The 19,336-nt window shown below is 46.2% G+C and overlaps 1 protein-coding gene across 4 annotated transcripts in view; it reads left to right on the top strand.

Moving 5' to 3' along the window:
* HDLBP (high density lipoprotein binding protein) overlaps nt 1–19,336 on the top strand; it is an 89,830-nt gene that overhangs the window by 46,756 nt on the left and 23,738 nt on the right. For all 4 annotated transcript variants that reach the window (XR_550906.1, XM_008578364.1, XM_008578365.1 and 1 more), the window contains exons 2-11: nt 3,799–3,861; nt 5,198–5,309; nt 7,250–7,407; nt 8,647–8,862; nt 14,157–14,363; nt 14,495–14,710; nt 15,250–15,456; nt 15,674–15,781; nt 16,865–16,969; nt 17,343–17,421. Coding sequence is in view for 3 of the 4 variants with exons in the window: in XM_008578364.1 (XP_008576586.1) it covers nt 5,234–5,309; nt 7,250–7,407; nt 8,647–8,862; nt 14,157–14,363; nt 14,495–14,710; nt 15,250–15,456; nt 15,674–15,781; nt 16,865–16,969; nt 17,343–17,421 (1,372 nt within the window). In the remaining variant the exon portion in view is untranslated. The remainder of the gene's footprint in view (nt 1–3,798; nt 3,862–5,197; nt 5,310–7,249; nt 7,408–8,646; nt 8,863–14,156; nt 14,364–14,494; nt 14,711–15,249; nt 15,457–15,673; nt 15,782–16,864; nt 16,970–17,342; nt 17,422–19,336) is intronic.

The raw sequence follows: 19,336 nt of genomic DNA, 5'->3' as shown, positions 1-19,336 counted from the left end.
GGCCGCCGCACCTCCACCTGCCGCGTCCCCAGCGCCGGCCGGGGACGACCGCGCTCGTCGCGGCTGGAGGACTCCTTGGCTGTGCCCCAGGGTCCGCGGATGAAAAATCCATTACGGAAAAATACCCAGCTCGGACCGAGGCTCGGAGGCCGCGCGCACTGCTGCCCCTTTAAGCGTGTCCCCGCCCGCGGGCTCCCGTGGCCTGTGGGAGGGCCGTGCTGAGGTGGCATCTGCGAAAGTTCCTCCATGCAGGACGGGCGCTGACTTCCAGAACTTGGTCGAACGCGCAGATGCCAGCCCGCTCGCCTGGGACCCGCAGTGGTCACGCCGATTTAGGTTTTGTGACCTTTCAGAAGATCGGGATTTTACTGTTTTATTCTGGGGTTTGGTTTGTGGTCTTGAGTAATTTGAAAGAAAATTTCCCTTGAAAAATTTCTGTGGGGCTGAGAGTAAGCAGTTTTAATTTTGGAAGAGAAGTCCCAGATCTCAGCTGTAGGTTTTTGATAATACGCTCAAGTCCTGTGTAATGTATAATGAATCTCATCAGCTGGGTCTGAAATAAAATTCTTTCTGCAGTACTATGATATATTCTCTTTGCAGATTGTTGCTCTTTAGATAGGTAGTTGGCAAAACTTATCACAAGGTAATCAACTTAAGTACTTGCTTGTTTAGAAGCAGAAAAGTAGAATCCTTCATTTAAAGCATTTCTGTTGTCCACCTGTTAGCACCGGGTTTCCAACCTGATGCACAGCTGTCATGACTTCCCCTTTCTACCTTGAGGGAGTCAGGGGCGCTCCACAGTTCTTGGGTGGAACAGGAGGGTCTTGGCTTCTACCCTTCTCACTTTAGTTGTGCATAGTTATATTCTGAGATGTGACTTTTTTGTGGTGGATGCTTAAAGTTTAGGAAACAAAACTAAAAGTCTAGATTGATTATAGCTTGAGGTTTGCATTGGGTGGACCTGAATGCTGATTGACCCAAGTTTCTTGTGGGGAAGGTAGTTGGAGCAATGAAACTGAGGGAAGAAGGAGAAAGGGCTGCTCCTACCTGAAGGAGTCTTGTAGGAGAAGGGACTTGTTCTCTGTGGCCGGAAGGGGAAATAAGTTGTAGATTTTGTCATAACTTGAGGCAGAATGCTGACAGCCACGTAGTAGATGGACCTGGGATCCCTGGAAGGCCATACGTTTCCTGTCCCTTATACTAAAAAATGGATTAGAATAATATCAAAAGTCCTTTTCAATCTTCATTTAAGCACTCAGATCCAGTGAGAAGTCTGACTCACCAAATATTTGGTCTCTGTTGTTTGTTACCTGGGCCTTCCTAAGGTCTCACAGGACAGCAAGTGCAGGAGGTGGGCTGGAGAGCACCTTCAACCCCAGTCTCCACTGAGAGGTCTTTGGAAGGTCCAGGGGGAGTGGTGTTTAACCTCTTGGGTGTTGTCTGTAAAGGCAGAGCTACGAGCAGTGGTTAGGGGGTTGGGGCGGACAAGTAGCTGTGGGGGACAATGTCTTAGGGGCTGTTTTGTTAAAGCAGAAACAGGTAGACAGTTGGTCTGGGCACTATTGGATTAGGGTACCAAGGGAAGGATGAGACTGGGCCTTTTATAGAGTCTTACTCCAGAGTCTCAGGTAGGGATGAGGTCTGCATTTACATATGGGTCATCACATATGTATTTAAAATGGACTCTTTAAAAACAGTGTTTTGAGTTGTCTATGAGAAAAACAAAATCTTGTGTGATAATACCAGAACCCAAGATGTGATCCATTCTTTTCAAGCTCTGACAAACTGCCATTTGAAATCTGGAGGCTGGGGACCCAGATTATCCTGTTAGACCAGTCTGGAGTTTTCTGGAGGTCCACTCTCTGCCCTTCCCTGGTTGCCTGAGGCCTGTGCACAAGTGGGGAGCACTAGAGGCTCTGCTCCAGGTTCTCGCTCTGACGTGGTAGTAAGCTCAGCTGTGTTGAGTCTCTTCTCTTGAGCTACTTGGACTGAGGGGTTCAATATATAAGGGCTGGTTGGGATTAACTTCGGAAAGGTGTGTGAGCATGATCTCAGGAGAGACACCAAGTGCAGAATGGGGATTGTCTCCTCACAGCCCTGTTCTGCAGTGTCAGTGCGAGCTGACATGGACAGTCGCTGCACTTTGCAGGCGGGTTGTGGGCTCTGAAAACTTGCCCAGTCCTGGAAAGCAGGGGGTCTGGTCAGTGGGAGCACAGGAGAAGGACATGGGTATAGTTGAGGTCACATAGATGAACCTAGCTTGGTAAGGGGGCAGGTGTCTGGGTTTAAGAAGTGATATTGGCACCTGGGACGACCTCAAGTGGGAGGTTGTGCCAGGCAGAAGGTCAACAGGCAAGAGCACTTGCAGCCCAAGTGGGAGGACTGTGCAAGGGAAGTGGGTGGATACACAGCCAGAGGCAAGTGCCATGGGACACCTGTTGGGGTGCCTTGGCCTAGAGTGCCCCGTCTTGCTCCCAGACGGGCTCTGTGTGGACTGGCTGGAAACTTGGGATCTCAAGGAGCACTCACCTATTTATGAATGTTTTGTGAGCTTTGATTTAACAGAGAGGTTTTCTTTCTTTCTTACTTTAATCTTTACAACTTGCAGATTAGAATTTGTTGGTGACACTCTTAAATAAAATACTCTTCATTAGTTTGTCCCACCTTTTCTCCATTCAGTCTTGGGGCATATCTATCTGTGTGTCCAGTGCCACCAGGGCCCCAGAGTGGCCCTGGCTTCTGGCCTGTAGTAGTTTCCCTTGTGACTAAAGCCCTGCATTTAGAGTTTTTAAAAAATCTCGGTCAAGGTTGTAATCCTGAAATGCCACTAGTCCATATGCTCTGCTGGGAGGATGAGGCCCTTTTAATCCAGAGTCTGCTGATGCCACCCCCACTGCCATGTGCTGTCTTCCCAGCTCCTGACCCACACGTCTTATGGGCAAGGTTGTAAGGGTGTTATTCTGCAGCTAGGTAGGATGTTCCTCTTACTATTGTTCGTCCTCCTAGTTTAGAAATATGCCTTACCCCTTCATAGGCCTGCCTTTTTGTAGTTTAGACGCACATGTGGTCACACATAGTGGCTGGTAACCTACCTGGTGGCCTCACATATCCATAATTCTCCTAAGGCAAGGTGATCCACACCCTCTTACTCTACAGAGTAGTTCTCGGTCCTCCCCAGACGGTCTTTGAAGATCCCTTCCAATCCTGCGATTTTATGACCTGGTTTCTAAATCCTCAGTGGATTGGAAGGGACTGGATAACAAGCAAGAAGAATAAACTAACTGCAAAATAAACAAAGAACTTTTAAAGAAGTAGCTCTTGGTCACCCTGAAAAGCTCAAGAGCCCCCAAGGTCCACATTCTATTGTATGTCATAGCCCACATCCCCACCCTTCTGGCTCAGCAGTCTAGAGGTCACCAGGGGTATGGGGAATATGATTTAATCATGCAGGAGAACACCATCAATTTTATGGGATTTTACTTCAAAATGGCTAAATTGAGAACTTTTGGTACTTCAGGGATTGCTCCCTCAGGTCCTTGGAAAAGTTGTCCTCTGAAAGAGTTCTAGATGGTCCAGGTTTTACTGAAATATGTTTTGTTTGATACGAATGGCTTAAGAGCAGAACCTCCATTTTTTTCCCCAAGAAATTTCCCTAGGTATTGGTATTAGTGGCCAGAGTGAAAATAATATTTTCACCTTTTCTGGTTGGGAGGAAAAAAGATCTGGGTTATAAAATGCAGATAAGTAACTTATCTCTGGTTTTCTCCCTGTTCTCTCTCCCTTCCTATTCCACACAAGCAAAAGCTGGCAAGCTGACAGGCAGCCTCGGGACGGACTTCCTGGCTACTGACCGTTTAGCTGGTAAGTTTGACTGTCCTGTCTGAAAACTTCCTGTCCCTCGGCTGTGTGTGTACCCGGGAGCACAAGGATGTGTATCATCTTAGCCGGTGTGTACCTTCTTTTCATTATATTTCACTCATCCTCAAGATTCTAGTGGCTCTTCAGAGGCATCTCTGACTTCGTCTCCCAGCATGAGCAGTCTGTAGACATGTGCCCTTCAGATGTGTCATCTGTCTTCCATCTGTTTTTAATCTTTTTTTCTTAAATGTGAATTATGTTTGTTTAGGATCATCTGAATTTGGATCTTCTCTTTAGGTATTCAGAACTTAATTTTCTTCAATTTGGGGAAAGGTCTTATAAAAAAAAGTTATTCAGAAACTTCCTCCTTATTAAATTACTTGGCCCAAGGTGTGGTACAAATAAGATACTTAGTGCATAATTGTGTGGGGGGAAATGGGTTTTCCCTCATCATAGCAGTGTGTGGCTCACTGGTGGGGAGTGGGGGAGAGGAAGATAAGACCCCTCTCAGAGTGCTGAATGCACCCCATTTCTTAAATAAAGGAGCTATGGCTTTCAGAGCCCCTGTCCCACTGTGTACTGTGGCTATCTTGAACTGAGGAGCTCTGTGCCTTTGGACCAGTTCTCCTGCTGTGAGTCCCTTCCCGCACCAGCCAGCACGTGTCAGCAGCATTTAGCATAATGTATGGGACTGGTATACTGTTACCACAGAGCACTGCGAGGCTGCTTCTCCATGCCATTACCACCACCACGCCTCCCAGGATTGTCGGGTGATTTGTTTGCAGCCCTGGGTGACAAATTTGCAGGGGACTTGTTGGCTCTTTGCAGCAACTGTCATGTGATACATTTTATAAGCATCAGGAGGCATGTTCTGAGCCAATTAACAAAACAACTGAGATAGCTGTTGGGAGAATGATCCTAGTGTTGATCTGTGTCCCGGGGGCTAGGTCAGGCAGGTGGCAGGTGCTAGTGGTCCCAAGGCCCCTGTGATGCAGACTGTATCTCTGGCCCTGTGGTGGAGAGGTGGGTGCAGACTGTCTCTGTAACCCCTGAGCCTCCATTTCCTCTGTCCCAGGCAGCTTTTGAGAGGACAGTCACCTGCTGTCCTAGCACCCTCCTTTACTTGCATTTTTTTCCCTTCTCATCACTTGGTGAAAGTTTGGGTATCAGCTTTACAGCAGGTTGTGAGGAAAATAAAAAGGTGTAGTTTACTAGTTTTTAAAAAAAAGGAATAAAACTCCTAGCTAAAACCCATAGGTTAACAATCTCGTAGATAATTGAGGGTTGGCTGTACTGTGATTTTTTTTTTCTCTCTTTGATTCATTCTTGCTTGCTTTAGTGCTCACCTGGATTGTGTGTGGGTGTGAGATCAATCATGAGCTCCGTTGCAGTTTTGACCCAAGAGAGTTTTGCTGAACACCGAAGTGGACTGGTTCCGCAACAAATCAAAGGTAACAGCCCCTTTATGTGCTCTTCTTATTAACTTCTAAAACACTGCTCCCACCACATCCTTGTCAAATCGCCTGCCCTTTCTAGAAGTGCCTTTTGGCCCTGTAGTTGTGGGCCAGGGCCCACCCATCTTGGGCACTCCCTATGTTGCTCTGCACGCGTGCGTGCAGGTGGGATTGGCCAGGTATGAGGGATGAATCTGGATAAAGTGAAATATAAAATGTGGACAGCTCTGTGGAATGCTAATGAATTTGACTATTGTAATTAATGGGATCCTTTTCAAAATTGCTATTTCCCAATTGTGATGAACTAAAATCTGGGCTATGAAATGTTCCAGAGCATTGTCAAGCCCACCTTGAGGATGAAGGGCTGACCCTGGCTTCTGAGCTCTCAAAGACAACTGGCTAAGATCCAGAAAAGCTCCATGAAGCAGAACAGAATGTGAGCTACATGTAGAATTTGCACTTTTATGGTGCTCACATTAAGTAAAAAGAGACAGGTGAAATTAATTTTAATATATTTTAATCCAATATGTTTAAAACTATTTCAACATCTCTTTAACGTAAACAACAACAGCAAAAATCTGGTGTTTTGTATTTTTTTTCATCAAAATTTGGTGTGTATTTAGAACTGCAGGACATTCCCATTGGAATGCTAAATTTTCATCCAATACCCTTGGTCTATATTTAGACTTTACAAAATTTTCAGGTAAGAGTAGACTGTTTTAATTCAGGTTTTTCCAGACATACTTAAACATTTTCCAGTGACTGAATTGAGTATCAGTTCTTGAAATTAATTGAATTTGAAATTCATTTCCTCAGTCAGACTGGCCACATTTTGCATGCTCATCTCTGGTGGCTACTGTGTTGGGCAGTGGAACCCTAGACACTGCGACTCACCTTGTTCTAATATGCCTGGGGTCTGCCCACTTCACCCAGCTACCCTGTGAGGGCTGTGTCATTTCCCTTCCTAGAGAGGGAAGACGGCGCTGAAGAGAGTCCAGCCACTTGTCACGTTGGCACTGTCCGGGGATAGCATGGCCATGCGGCTAGGCAGTGGTGAGCCTAGACTCAGACATAGGCCTGTCTGATTCCAAAGGTCACGAGCCTGTTCTCTCAGTGTGTTGCACATTCATTCATGGTGTTTGTTATTGGGGCTGGCGATTGCCGGAGACTGTGCTCAGCTTGGGGATTTGGGGTTATCCAAAACAGTTATACCCTTGCTTTTGTGGAGGTCGTGGTTAAATAGTACAAAAACATGAACAATTAGGGCACTACAGAAGACGGAAGTGATTAATAATAACCAGGGAACATGATTTCCACAAGTCTTGCTGCTCCCTGCCTAGGGTTGCAGGGACTGGCACCCCCACCCCTACCCCGACCCTGAGTTATTTTCAGCATTGTGCCTTATAGTGGAAAATAAGCTGAAGTTTGCTTCAAAGGCGGTTCTCTCCAGGCAATGCTGAGCAGCACCATTATTTTGTTTTGCAAATTCAAGGGCCTGCTTTGTGCCAGGATTGTCATGGTCATGATTTTTTTTCAGTAGATTTTTTTTTTGGTATGGTATCAGAGGATGCTTGAGGGCTTAAAAATCTCCATGGCAAGGCCTGCCGTCAAGGGGCTCACCCCAGTAGGAAAGTGGGGTCAGTGTCTGGGCTGACCACTCGCAGGGGAGGCTGTGTAGAAGGACACAGGTGGTTAGCTGTCAGGGATTGGGAGTCTCTGGCCTCCTGCAGTTTATACCCTCAAAGAGGGTGCTGGGCTTGTGGCACCCTGGGACATTTCCCATCACTATTAATGAGGAAAGTTTGGTGGGGGAGGGAGTTGTCACTCGAGCAGTTGGTGTTTGTTTTATTTTTTTTAAGCACTAAAACCCTCCAAGTATTTTTTCATGTAATGCTGAGTGTAGTATACTTCCTCTAAATCTGTATTGCCTGGTCCAGTTGCCACTTTAAATTCAGAAGAGGAAAGTGACCCACCAACCTACAAGGATGCCTTCCCTCCACTTCCTGAGAAAGCAGCATGCTTGGAAAGTGCCCAGGAACCTGCCGGAGCCTGGAGTAACAAGATCCGGCCCATCAAGGCTTCCATCATCACTCAGGTAGAAACACCATTCTTTCTCAGCCTGTCCCTCCAAGTAGGAAGAAGTAGGATCTGATGGAAGGGTTTTTGAACATGCGAAAGTGAGAATGCTCTGGGTATGCAAAGGGAGGAGGCCTTCCCCGGGTAAGTGGCAGTGTAGCACAGCCCTGTCCTGTTTGCACTGCATCCCAAGCACCCTGCAGGGCTGGCACACAGTCTGTCTGCGGCCGCGTTTGTCAGATTAACAGGTCCCTTTGCTTTCCACTCACTGCAGTCCAGAGCCTGTGTGTTGCTACACCTCATCCCACTCTCTTGAAGCAACTAACTAGTTTCTTGTTTTTTTCACTTCACTAGCCCTGTTCTCTGCTACCTGAATTTGAGATGTTGGCGGGCTTCAAAGCTTTATGTGAACTCATGTCTGGTCTTGGTGGATAATTACCATCCATGTGCCAGTATGTCCTCTTCCCTGAACTCTAGACTCATAACCAACTGCGTCCTTCTCTTTTCATTTTAACCTGTTATCTTGTTAATAATTGTGTTAAATGTACCACTGTCTGCTGGGTAGCTCAGGCCTCACACCAGGGACCGTGGGGCCCTCCTGCTTCTACCCTTGCCCTTCGTCTGTCCAATCTCCATAAAGCAGCTGGAGGAGCCTTGAGTCATCAAGCAACATGTGTCTTGCTTAAAACCCTTTCTTGCCTTTCACGGCAGCTTGGGCTGAGTGTTGCTTAGCTGTGCACCCTAGCCCCCACCCCCGCCTGCAAACCCTGCTCTTTCTCTCTCACCTCCCAGCATGACTGTCAGCTGCTTTGTCTCTTTAGGAAGGTGTCTGCAGGCCATCCTCAGTATCTGCCCTTCATCCACCTCCACTCTCATCTCCCTGTTCACTTCCTCTATAGCACTTACTGCCACCGCATTCATTTTTGTAGTGGGTGTAGTTCTCTTCTGCACTAGAGCATCAGCCTCCTGACCTTAGGCACTTTATCTTTTAACTGCTCTGTCCCAGGGCATAGAGCAGTGCCTGGGCTGGGGGTGTTGGGAAGGATGACTTAGTTAGTGAATGGTCTGTTGATGACCTTCCTTCTCTTCTTTGGTCTCTCAACCTTCCCTCAGGTGTTCCATGTGCCTCTGGAAGAGAGGAAATATAAGGACATGAACCAATTTGGAGAAGGTGACGGTGTTGGGAAGGATGACTTAGTTAGTGAATGGTCTGTTGATGACCTTCCTTCTCTTCTTTGGTCTCTCAACCTTCCCTCAGGTGTTCCATGTACCTCTGGAAGAGAGGAAATATAAGGACATGAACCAATTTGGAGAAGGTGAACAGGCAAAAATCTGCCTTGAGATCATGCAGAGGACCGGTGCTCACCTGGAGCTGTCTTTGGCCAAAGACCAAGGCCTGTCCATCATGGTCTCTGGGAAGCTGGATGCTGTCATGAAAGCCCGGAAGGACATAGTTGCTAGACTGCAGACTCAGGTGGGTGCCCTCGTGTCTGATTCTCCTCAAAGGACATTGTTGCTAGACTGCAGACTCGGGTAGGTGTCCCTGGGCCTGGTTCACCCGAGTGACTGTAGTGCCATGCCGTGGTGCTGGCGCCTCCTGATAGAACTTCACTGGACAGTTCAGTAGTTTGGAGGTAGGGCAGGAACATTCAGAGATGCTCCTGGCATTTTTAGAGAAAAACCATTAAGTCAGCAATAGAACTGGGACACCTACCATTTTTGCTGTTTGAGTGAATGAACTGAAAATTTTAAATTTGTCCCAGAGTTTGAGACACTTTAAAGAAACAGGGCTTGCTAGGTGGTTGGTGTAGATGGGCAGTCCCCAGCGCTTTGCACGTAAGTCAGCTAGTACACTTGTTATTCAATACACACTTCCAAGCTCCAAACTTGGGAGATTACAAGTCCAAATTTTGTTTGTTTTAAACCACTTACCTAGTCTTTGGCAGTCTGTTGCCAGTGTGTGGAATTTATTTGAGAACCACTGTAATAAGTAAACGTATGATGCATTTCTCCCTGAGTGGGAGCACTTAAAGACCCAGAAAATGTAGAGAATCACATGACAGCTGTCACACTAGATGGATGTATTTAGAAATGGGGTTCTTCCTGCCTGCTGCAGAGCCTCCATGAGCTGGCTCTAGAACATGGTGGTTAGAAGGTGGGGATCTGGTCTGAGATAGGCCGTGGGGCAAGATTCTAGGGCTTAGCAGAGAGGAGGAACATCGCCTGCCCCAGTGCAGGTCCAGCTCCAGCTCTGACATTTAGTCAGGTGGGGTCCAGGATAGTCCCAAACCCTGGCTGGCTTCATGAAGGGAGTTAAACCGTGAGGTGTTGTGAAGGTGGAATGTAGCTTGTGATCGTTCAGCGTTGTAGCTGGCGCATCATGGGTGCCAGAGTCTTTGCTATTGTCTATTAGTCAGTAGATATTTGATTGTCTGTTTTGTGATCAAATACCACAGAGGAAAGGGACACTTCACTGAATGTGTATGGATCATGTGAAGGCATTCATCCCTGACCCACCCCTCACCCCTCGGTTATTTTAAAGCAAATCCAAGACATGTTATCTCATCTGTAAATACCCGTGTGGCTCCTCTTTTGTATATATGTGTATATATATATAGAAGGGCACTTCAGAAAGGTCATGGATTCGTATTATCTTTCAATTCTATTATCCGTGAACTTTTTGAAGTACCTTGCATATAACTATTGTGTGATTAACTTGCTTAATAAAGTTTTTACCTTTTTGAGGGGGGAGGGGCTGGCCATTATGTGGGGTTATAACACCATGCTCTATCACTTAATAAAATTGATTTCAATATTATTTCCATATTCAACCCAGTCTATGTTTAGACTTCTCTCATTATCTCAAAGACATCTTTCCAGTTGGTTTGTTCAGATCAGTGTCCAAACAAGGTTTACACATCACATTTGACTGTAGAGTCTCATGTCTCTCATTCTGGCCAGTACACGGATCCAAACCCTTGACCTTGGTGTTACAGCACCATGCTGTAACCAGCTGAGCTAACCAGCCAGCCCTCAAGTCTCATTCTTCAGCAGTACCCTTTCCCCCCCTCCTTTTCTTTTTTTCTTTTTTTTAACACCATTGGTTTGTTGTGGTATCTGTCTGTCATTATTTCCTGTGAACTGGTGTTATATCTGGGGCCTTGGTTACTTCCATGTCAACATGTTTGCTTGGCAAGAAAGCTATAGGCGGCACCGTGTGCTTGGTGTTATGTCTGTTTGTTCTGCTTGTACTGAGATTGAGCAGTAGTTTTATCATCCATTGGTGATCCCTGCCTAAATTCATTAAGGGTTGTAAGTGAAGGTTTTCTAATTCTGTTTCTCCTCGGATATTAGTTGATATTCTCATAAGGAACTTTCCTTCATTAACAGTTGATGGGAAGTGCTGGATAAATTGATTGATCCTTTTCCCCTTGTCAGTTTTCAGGCTAAATTGGCACTCTGGCATCGTCAGTGATGATCAGTGAGTCTTTTTAGGGTCATTATTTTGTGTGTTTGTTATTGTGGTTCTTTATACCGAGATTGTCTCATCTTTTTCCAGTGGGACCCCTTTGGGTTTGCTCCCTGCAGCTCTCTGTCACAACCTATTATTCTCAATAACTTACTACTTTCTGACCCAGAAAGACGCTTTGAGTTAATCTTATATCTGAGGGGTCTTCAAAAAGTTCATGAAAGGATTTGTATTATTGTTTAATTCCATTTTTCCACAAACTTTTTCAGGTACCATTGTGTTTCCTTCCACAGACTTTAAACCAGCTGTTTGTCCATGAACTCTGGACCTTTTGAGTAGGAAGTTGTAGTTTCAGCCTCCAGTCTAGATGCAGTGGGGTACGCATTGCAACTGGGTTGTCAAAGTTTCTGGGCCTTTGCAGAGAACAGAGCTAGGAAAGTGGAGCTATTAAGAAAGGAAAACCATGAGTTCAAACTGGTATTTCTAATGAAGATGAGAGATAGCAGGGTTTTAAAATCACTTGAAGTAATTATTTTTTCTGGATTATCTTACCATCTTGATATATGGTTAGGTTTATTTGTTTCCATTTGTTTCCAGTTTTTAAAAATTATTTCAACATTTATGTGATTGCAGAGTCAGAGCTGTGTAATAAGGTACACTCAGAGAAATCTGCTCAGCTGTGTCTTTACGCTGTTCCTTCCCCTCCTCGAGGGTGACCATCCCCAGCCCTTGGTTTATCCTTTATTGTTTGTTTGAGAACAGAAGCAGAAGATAGCTTGCCATGAACCCTGTTCTGCACCTTGCTTGTTTTCCTTAACATTTTCTGGAAGTGTCTGCATTATCAGTAAATAGTGATTTTCCTCATTTCTTTACACAGCAGTGTAAATGCTCTGTGGGTATACTGTGATTTATTCAAACGCTCCTATTGATGGGCATTTGGGTGGTTTCCAGACTTTTGCTGTTGATAAATTGTCACAATAAAAATTGTGTATATGTGGTGTTTCCTCTTTTACCCGTTGTATCTTGGCATAGATTCCTAGAAGTGAGAGGTCTGGGTGAGAGAGTGACCACATACATAATTTAGCTATCTACACCTAAATTCTCCTCCCTTAGGAGTTGTATGTTTTCTACTTACGTCTGCAGTGTCCAAGAGCCAGGCATACCAAATACTTGGGTTTTTGCCAATTGGAGAGGTAGCAGAATACGGTTTTTTTTTTTGGTGGTGGTGGTGGCTGGCCGGCATGGGTGTCTGAACCCTTGACCTAGGTGTCGTAACACTGTGCTCTAACCAGCTGAGCAAACTGGCCGGTCCCCTAATATACTCTTAATTTGCATTTTTCTGATGAGCAAGCTTGAGCACCTTTTCATTGTCTAAGGGCCATTTGCAGTTTTTTTCAGTGAAGTGTGTCTGCTTTTCTGCCCATTTTTCTGTCAAGCTCTTCATCTTGCTCTATTTTCAGGAGCTCAGTGTCATGCATTGGGGTTTTTTAAACTCTTCATCAGTAATAAAAGTTACAAGTAATTTTTTCCAGTTTGTCATTTTTGTTTTTACATTAATGTATTTTGCCACATGAAAGTGTTATTCTTACGTAGTCATATTTATTAATCTTTTATTATTTTGAGTCTTTGTAAGAATTTTTTTTCACTTCTGAGTTGTGGGAAACTTTAGTTTATTCTGATGCTTATAAGGGTGCTCTTGCACTTCAATTCCTGATCTGTTTGGAACTTATCACCAATGGGGTGTGGTGCTGATCCAGCTTTACCTTTTTCCACATAGCTATAGAATTGTTAGCACCATTTTAAAGATAGTCTCCCCCCAGTGACTTGAGTGGCTGCTTTTATTATGTTGTAAGCGTTCATAGTAACTTAAGTCTGTTTTTGGATTTTCAATTCTGACCCTTTGGTCTGTCTCTCTGTGTGCTGATACTTTCCTGTTTTAATAGTAATGGTTTTATGTTTCAATATCTAGTACCCTTATTACTCTCTTTATCCTATACTGTTCTCTTTCAGGGTTTTTGTTTGTTTTTGCTTATTCTTGTTCTACTTTGCAAACTTTATAATCAGGTTTTTCAAAATTGCATTAATTTTTTTTTTTTTTTTCTTTTTTTGTCTTTTTTCGTGTCCGGCAACGGACCGCAACCCTCACTGTCGCGCCCGTACCGGGCCGGGACCGGCAACGGGATCACAACCCTCGGTGCTGCGCCCGCCCCTCGCTCAGCCAGTGAGCGGGAACCGGTCTGTATGTGGGATCCGAACCCTCGGTGGGAGCGCTGCCGCACTCCCAAGCGGCGCACTGTAGCGGTGCACCACCGGGTGGGCCCAAAATTGCATTAATTTTTTAAAACTAATCTTAAGGGCCGGCCCGTGGCTCACTCGGTAGAGTGCGGTGCTGATAACACCAAGGCCACGGGTTCGGATCCCACATAGGGATGGCTGATTAGCTCACTGGGTGAGCGTGGTGCTGACAACACCAAGCCAAGGGTTGAGATCCCCTTACCAGTCATCTTTTTAAAAAAAAAACTAATCTTAAGAGTATTGACATCTACGGGGCCGGCCCGGTGGCGCACTGGATAGTGCACCGCTTGGGAAGCACGGCGGTGCTCCCGCCGAGGGTTCGGATCCCACATACAGACCGGTTCCCGCTCACTGGCTGAGCGAGGTGCGGGAGCAACACCGAGGGTTGCAATCCCGTTGCCGGTCCCCGGTCCGGTACGGGGGCAACACTGAGGGTTGCGATCCGTTGCCGGACACGGAAAAAAGACAAAAAAAAAAAAGAGTATTGACATCTATATGATGTAAACTTTTTAGATCTTTTAAGGGGCATTTTCTAATGCACATATTTCACCTTGTGTGCTTTTTCTCTAGCTATTTTCTTGTCCCCCCCCCCTCTTTTGCCTATTAAAAAAGTGTCTTTTTTTTTCATTATATCTTCAAACTGCTGGGTAGTTGTTGACATCTGTATTCTAATTTTTTCTCCCTATTATAGTTTCTCCAGGGTTTATAGGTGTGCAGTCTTAGGCCTCTTCTTGTCCAAACTTTGTAGCTGTTTTACTTTCTCTTATCTCCTTTCATGGAGATATATTCCAGCAGGTGTTAAGTAGTGGTGCAGGCACCCTTGAACTTACCCTAGCTTCCCCAGGAGGGTGATGTTTGTGCTCATGCTGTTCTAATGGATGGGTTGGGGTTGGTGGTCAAGAACAGGCAAGGGCGGTGTTCCAACCAGAGAGAATATCGTGAAAAAATAAGTTTTTTCAGAACCTGCAAATATTTTTGTTTCTTTGATTCTTTTCCTGCTATAGGCCTCAGCAACTGTTCCCATTCCCAAAGAACACCATCGCTTTGTCATTGGCAAAAATGGGGAGAAATTGCAAGACTTGGAGCTAAAAACTGCAACCAAAATCCAGATCCCACGCCCAGATGACCCGAGCAACCAGATCAAGATCACCGGAACCAAAGAGGGCATCGAAAAAGCTCGCCATGAAGTCTTACTCATCTCTGCTGAGCAGGTAAGGCCTCTGTGAGTGCTCCTGCTCAGCGCAGGCCTCGCTCCCCAGGGGACAGTCGTTCCTGTGCAGGCTCATGGCCTGGCCGCTGTAAAGCCCTGCCTGTTCTCATCAGTCCTTCCTGTCCCTTGCAGGACAAACGTGCTGTGGAGAGGCTAGAAGTGGAGAAGGCCTTCCACCCCTTCATCGCTGGGCCATATAATAGACTCGTCGGCGAGATCATGCAGGAGACAGGGACGCGCATCAACATCCCCCCACCCAGCGTCAACCGGACAGAAATTGTCTTCACGGGAGAGAAGGAGCAGTTGGCTCAGGCTGTGGCTCGCATCAGGAAGATTTATGAGGAAAAGGTGTGCAGCTTGGAGGAGGCAGGCCCCATAGGCAGGAATGGAGAACAGGATTTGGGTCTGGTGGTTTGGGTAGTGCCCAGATCTATCCCTTATCCTTTGTCCTTGGACAAGACGTTTACTCTCTCTCCACTGTAGTGTCCACAGTAAGGGATTGGTGCCTGGCCACTGTCTGTGCTGGCAGGTTACTGACTGGGGCTGGCAGAGGGCAGGAAGTACAGCTCGGAGTTGTTCACATCTTTGAGCTGTTCACTCAAGTTGGTGAACTTTGAGGTCTGATTAGATTGGGGAAAGGACTTGCTGTTCTCAGGTGTGTCATGTTGAAGTTATCTGTTTGGGGTGACTAGACTGAGGGGAAATCCACCCCTTGACAAATGGAGTTTCTGGAAATTGGTTGGTCGTAGTCTTGACTTGCTGGGGATCAGCATTTGTAGTCTGGGGCCCTTTGCCTCACTTCTTGCTCTTTTGGCAGTGACATTCTGTCCCTATTTGCCCACCTCCATGCCTTTCCCTTTGACTACTCTTACAATACTCTTGTTTAGAAAAAGAAGACCACAACCATTGCGGTGGAAGTGAAGAAATCCCAGCACAAGTATGTCATTGGGCCCAAGGGCAATTCATTGCAGGAGATCCTGGAAAGAACTGGAGTTTCTGTTGAGATCCCACCCTCAGACAGCATTTCCGAGACTGTGATTCTTCGAGGCGAGCCTGAAAAGTTAGGGCAGGCATTGACTGAAGTCTATGCCAAGGTAACTGCCTCTGAGAGTGAAGTGTGCTTTGTTTCGGTGAACTATGAGGGGCCTTTTACAGATAGGCTTTTGATTAGTATATCCTGGGTCTTGGATACAAAGAAATGTGCTGGGTTGGGAGCACTCACCTTTGAACCCTAAGTGAGTAGTTTGGTTTTCGTTTTAACATAATCTTGAGCTTTGCGAATCCACAGGTTACTTTTTCTGTTTTCCCTAGGCAAATAGTTTTACGGTCTCCTCTGTCTCTGCCCCTTCGTGGCTTCACCGTTTCATCATTGGCAAAAAAGGGCAGAACCTGGCCAAAATCACTCAGCAGATGCCAAAAGTAAGGAAATGTTTTCCATCTGTTACATTGAATTTATCTTGTTTTCCATCGTCCTATTTCTGATACTGTTTTGTTGTTGCTGTTTTGTCCTAAGGATGCCTTTGAAGACTTTGACACATTTTTCAAAGTCAGTTGTCCTGCTTGACACAGTCACCTTCCATGGTTAGCTAAGGGGAGAGCAAAATAAATATTTTTAGGTATCTACACCATTCTTTTGGTCTTTGTAGCCAGAGAGGATGTGTATTGCTAGGTTTAATAAGTATCTTAAGAAATATCTCATTTTATAATTATGGTGTAATAACTTCGTAATAATATGAAGAGCAAAACTTGTATTCAAGTCATGTTAAGTGTAAATTAAATGGGCCTTTTCACCCTCTGCATTCCTACCCTTAAAGTCTTCTCAGTTTTCCAAAGGAGAGGGTAGCGCCCAGGAAACTTGAACAGGAAGGAAATGCCAGAGAACCCAGTTATCATATTTTATTCCTGCTCTGTTTAGACTTAGTTTCCAGTTTACTTTTTAGTCGTTTTACTTTTTCTAGCTTCAAACTCCTGGTTCCCACAGATATAATTGCTTCATGGGCTGGCCTCCCTTCCTGACCTCCTTACCTGGAGTGTTACAAACTGGGAAGGTCGATGGCCTTTTGAGGTACTCTACCACCATCGGGCAACTCTAGTTGTTTTAAAATTCCGTCCCTGCTATCTGTCTCATTCTTCAGGCAGCTAAAGAAGAGTAGGCCTTCTGAAAGGAAAAGTGATGTGTGAGCACGTGAACAGTAGTGGCATTCTTGTGCTTTAGGTTGGTGGCTTTGGGGGCAAGCACAGCGTGAAGGACTTTGCAGTTCCCGTTCTTGGTGAAAGGACAGGATTATTAGAACACGTTATTTAGTTTCAAAATAGTGGTCCTCCCCCAGCCCTTTCTTTCAACTTTGTGTGCTATGTGTGGATGTGACCCTCCCACCCCTACATTTATGTGAAACAGTTTGGGATCAGCTGCTGTCCCCACAAGAGGTCCCCCACAGGCTGAGGGTGCTGCAGCTGTGCTGTTTAGTCTTAGCCATCTCTTTCCTCATCTTGGTGTGGTAGGTTCATATTGAGTTCACGGAAGGCGAGGACAAGATCACCCTGGAAGGCCCCACAGAAGATGTAAACGTGGCCCAGGAACAGATCGAAGGCATGGTCAAAGATTTGGTAAGGTGCCCCTTGAACGTGCTTGTGCTGGTGACGAGGGAGGCTCTGGTGAGGTGCGGACGGGCATCAATCTTGTTGTCAGTCAGATGTGTGGGTGGGCCTGGAGACACAAAAGGGAGGCCTGGTTGGGTAGGTAATAGGTTCTGAGACAGCTGGAAGTTAGCCACAGTCCCAGAAGAACCCTGGGTAGAGCAAACCTTATTTTGAAGAAGGGCGCTTTCAGGGCAGCCAGACAGACAGTCTTGGCAACAATCCCTGACAGTTGAGTGCTAAGAAAAGGTTGACTTGAGAGCTTTTGGATTTTGGTTCTGGCTCCTTGTCCTGCGGACCGAAGCGGTTGTCTCTGTTGGTCACCTCTGTGCTCCTCCTACAGATTAATCGGATGGACTATGTGGAGATCAACATTGACCACAAGTTCCACAGACACCTCATCGGGAAGAGCGGAGCCAACAGTGAGTGAGGCCAGTGGGCGGCGGCAGGGCCTGTGTGTCCTGTGCAGGGCCCTGAGACCCTGAGGAGATGTCAGCTCTGAAAACTGGACGTCAGTGTAGGCAGCCCAGCCAGGTGCTCTCCGTCAGGGACTTTCTGACTGCATATCTTCCTCCACCTGCCAGAACAGGCCACTTTCCTTTTTCCTTTTGGGGCTGTGATTGGTTTGGCCTATAGGTGCACTCTTGTGCACTTTCAGAAACCAACCTGATCAGCCTTCCTTAGGTGACCCACAGGGGCCTTGCTAAAGGCACGCCCATGACTGCATCCTTCACGTTTCAACCAGCCTTGCCAGGCCTGGCCCACCTGTGTTGTGCTCATGTGTTTCTTGCTGGGGGGTGCCTAGCCCACCTGTGTTGTGGCGCTCTTGTGTTCCCCTGCCGGGGGCCTAGCCCACCTGTGCTGTGGCACTCATGTGTTCCCTGCCAAACATGTCTCCAGTCTGGAGCTCACCAAGGAGTAAGACAATTCTAGACTCCAGCCCAAGTCAGATAGCTTGGGGAGGGATTCTGTGCAGTAATAGTACTATGTCAGCCCAGGTTCAGTGGCTGACTTATCTGGTCAGGTTGTAGGTGTAGCACAAGCATATGATGATCTTGGAAACATGTTAACTGAGCATTAGGCTGTGAGTCCAAGATTTTTTAAACCTGCTTTTTCACTTAGTTGAACTGCATGGCCATACCTGCACATCAGGATGCATACGCATTCTGAAAACAACTCCCCGCCCTGCATTTTGCCTTCTGGTGGGACTCAAGAGGGCTAACATATACCCCATTCCTGGATTGTTCACTTGACAAGGGATCCTTTCCTAGGCTGTGGGGACTCCACCTGTGTATATATGACTGATAGCCTATACAGTCTCTTGTAGTTAAGGGCAAACATAAGGTGATCAGCTCTGCCGTGGCCTGTGTAACAGTGTGCACTCTCTGGTGTCAGTTTTGTGTTCTGTGGGTATTTCACATGAGAATCTAGAGGCAGAGTGACCTCTGTCAGTGCCTGCGTTTTCATTCTGCTTAAACTGTGTCCACACCATAAACCTGCTTTTGTGGTTTTGTTTTTTCTTTTGTTAACTGCAGTGTTAGCTCGCACAAAAAATATGAGTAAGTGCAGTAGTGTCTGGTTTTATTTGTTAATGTCTCATTCTGCTCCCTAGGAATTGCAGAACCACTTGGCTTAGTGTGGTCAAGGAATTGTCTGTTCCATTTTCTTCTGATCCAGTTCCTAACCCTCATTTTCTTCCACAAGCTACAATCTGCTCTTGTCCAGCATTGCTTCACGCTGGAACGGCTGTATGGCCGTGTCGGTCCCCATGTCAGGTTGCCTCAGTACTGCCTGTGTGTGTATGCACTTGTTTGGAATGTATGCACAGAGCCCTCTTAGGTGGTCCTTCCGAGGAGCTCAGCTTCTCCACAGTTTGGGGGGCGGGGGGTGGGGGCCTGGATTTCAAACCAGGGTCACTGGATTCTGTCCAGAGAAGGTGGCAGCCAGACGGTTTGCAGCTCCACTTGTTTTGCGAAGACCACAAAGTGCTCAGTTTGGATCTGAGCTGACAACGGTATCTCTTCAGTCAGCAGCAGGGTTACCATGTGGCTTTTAGGCAGTCGATGGGGTGCTTTTGTTTTGAGTTAAGGTGTATAATTTTTTTTACTTGAGAATAGTAGTTCCCGAACTTGTTTGCATGTTAGAAACACCCAGGATCTTTTAAATATTCTGACGTACTGTTCATACCCCAGACCAGTTAAGTCTCAGACGCTAGGTGGTCTCAGCTCTCAGTCATTTGAAGCTCTTGGCCTGGGAGCCAGCCAGTGCTCTAGAAACCTTGTATTCCCGGTGAAGATCATGACTGTCTCTTGTTCTAGACAATGGAAATTCTTGTTT

This window comes from Galeopterus variegatus, unplaced genomic scaffold (genome assembly GCF_000696425.1).
Source record: "Galeopterus variegatus unplaced genomic scaffold, G_variegatus-3.0.2 Scaffold1671, whole genome shotgun sequence".
NCBI classification, from domain to species: Eukaryota; Metazoa; Chordata; class Mammalia; order Dermoptera; family Cynocephalidae; genus Galeopterus; species Galeopterus variegatus.
This window is presented reverse-complemented; position numbering and strand designations above follow the sequence as displayed.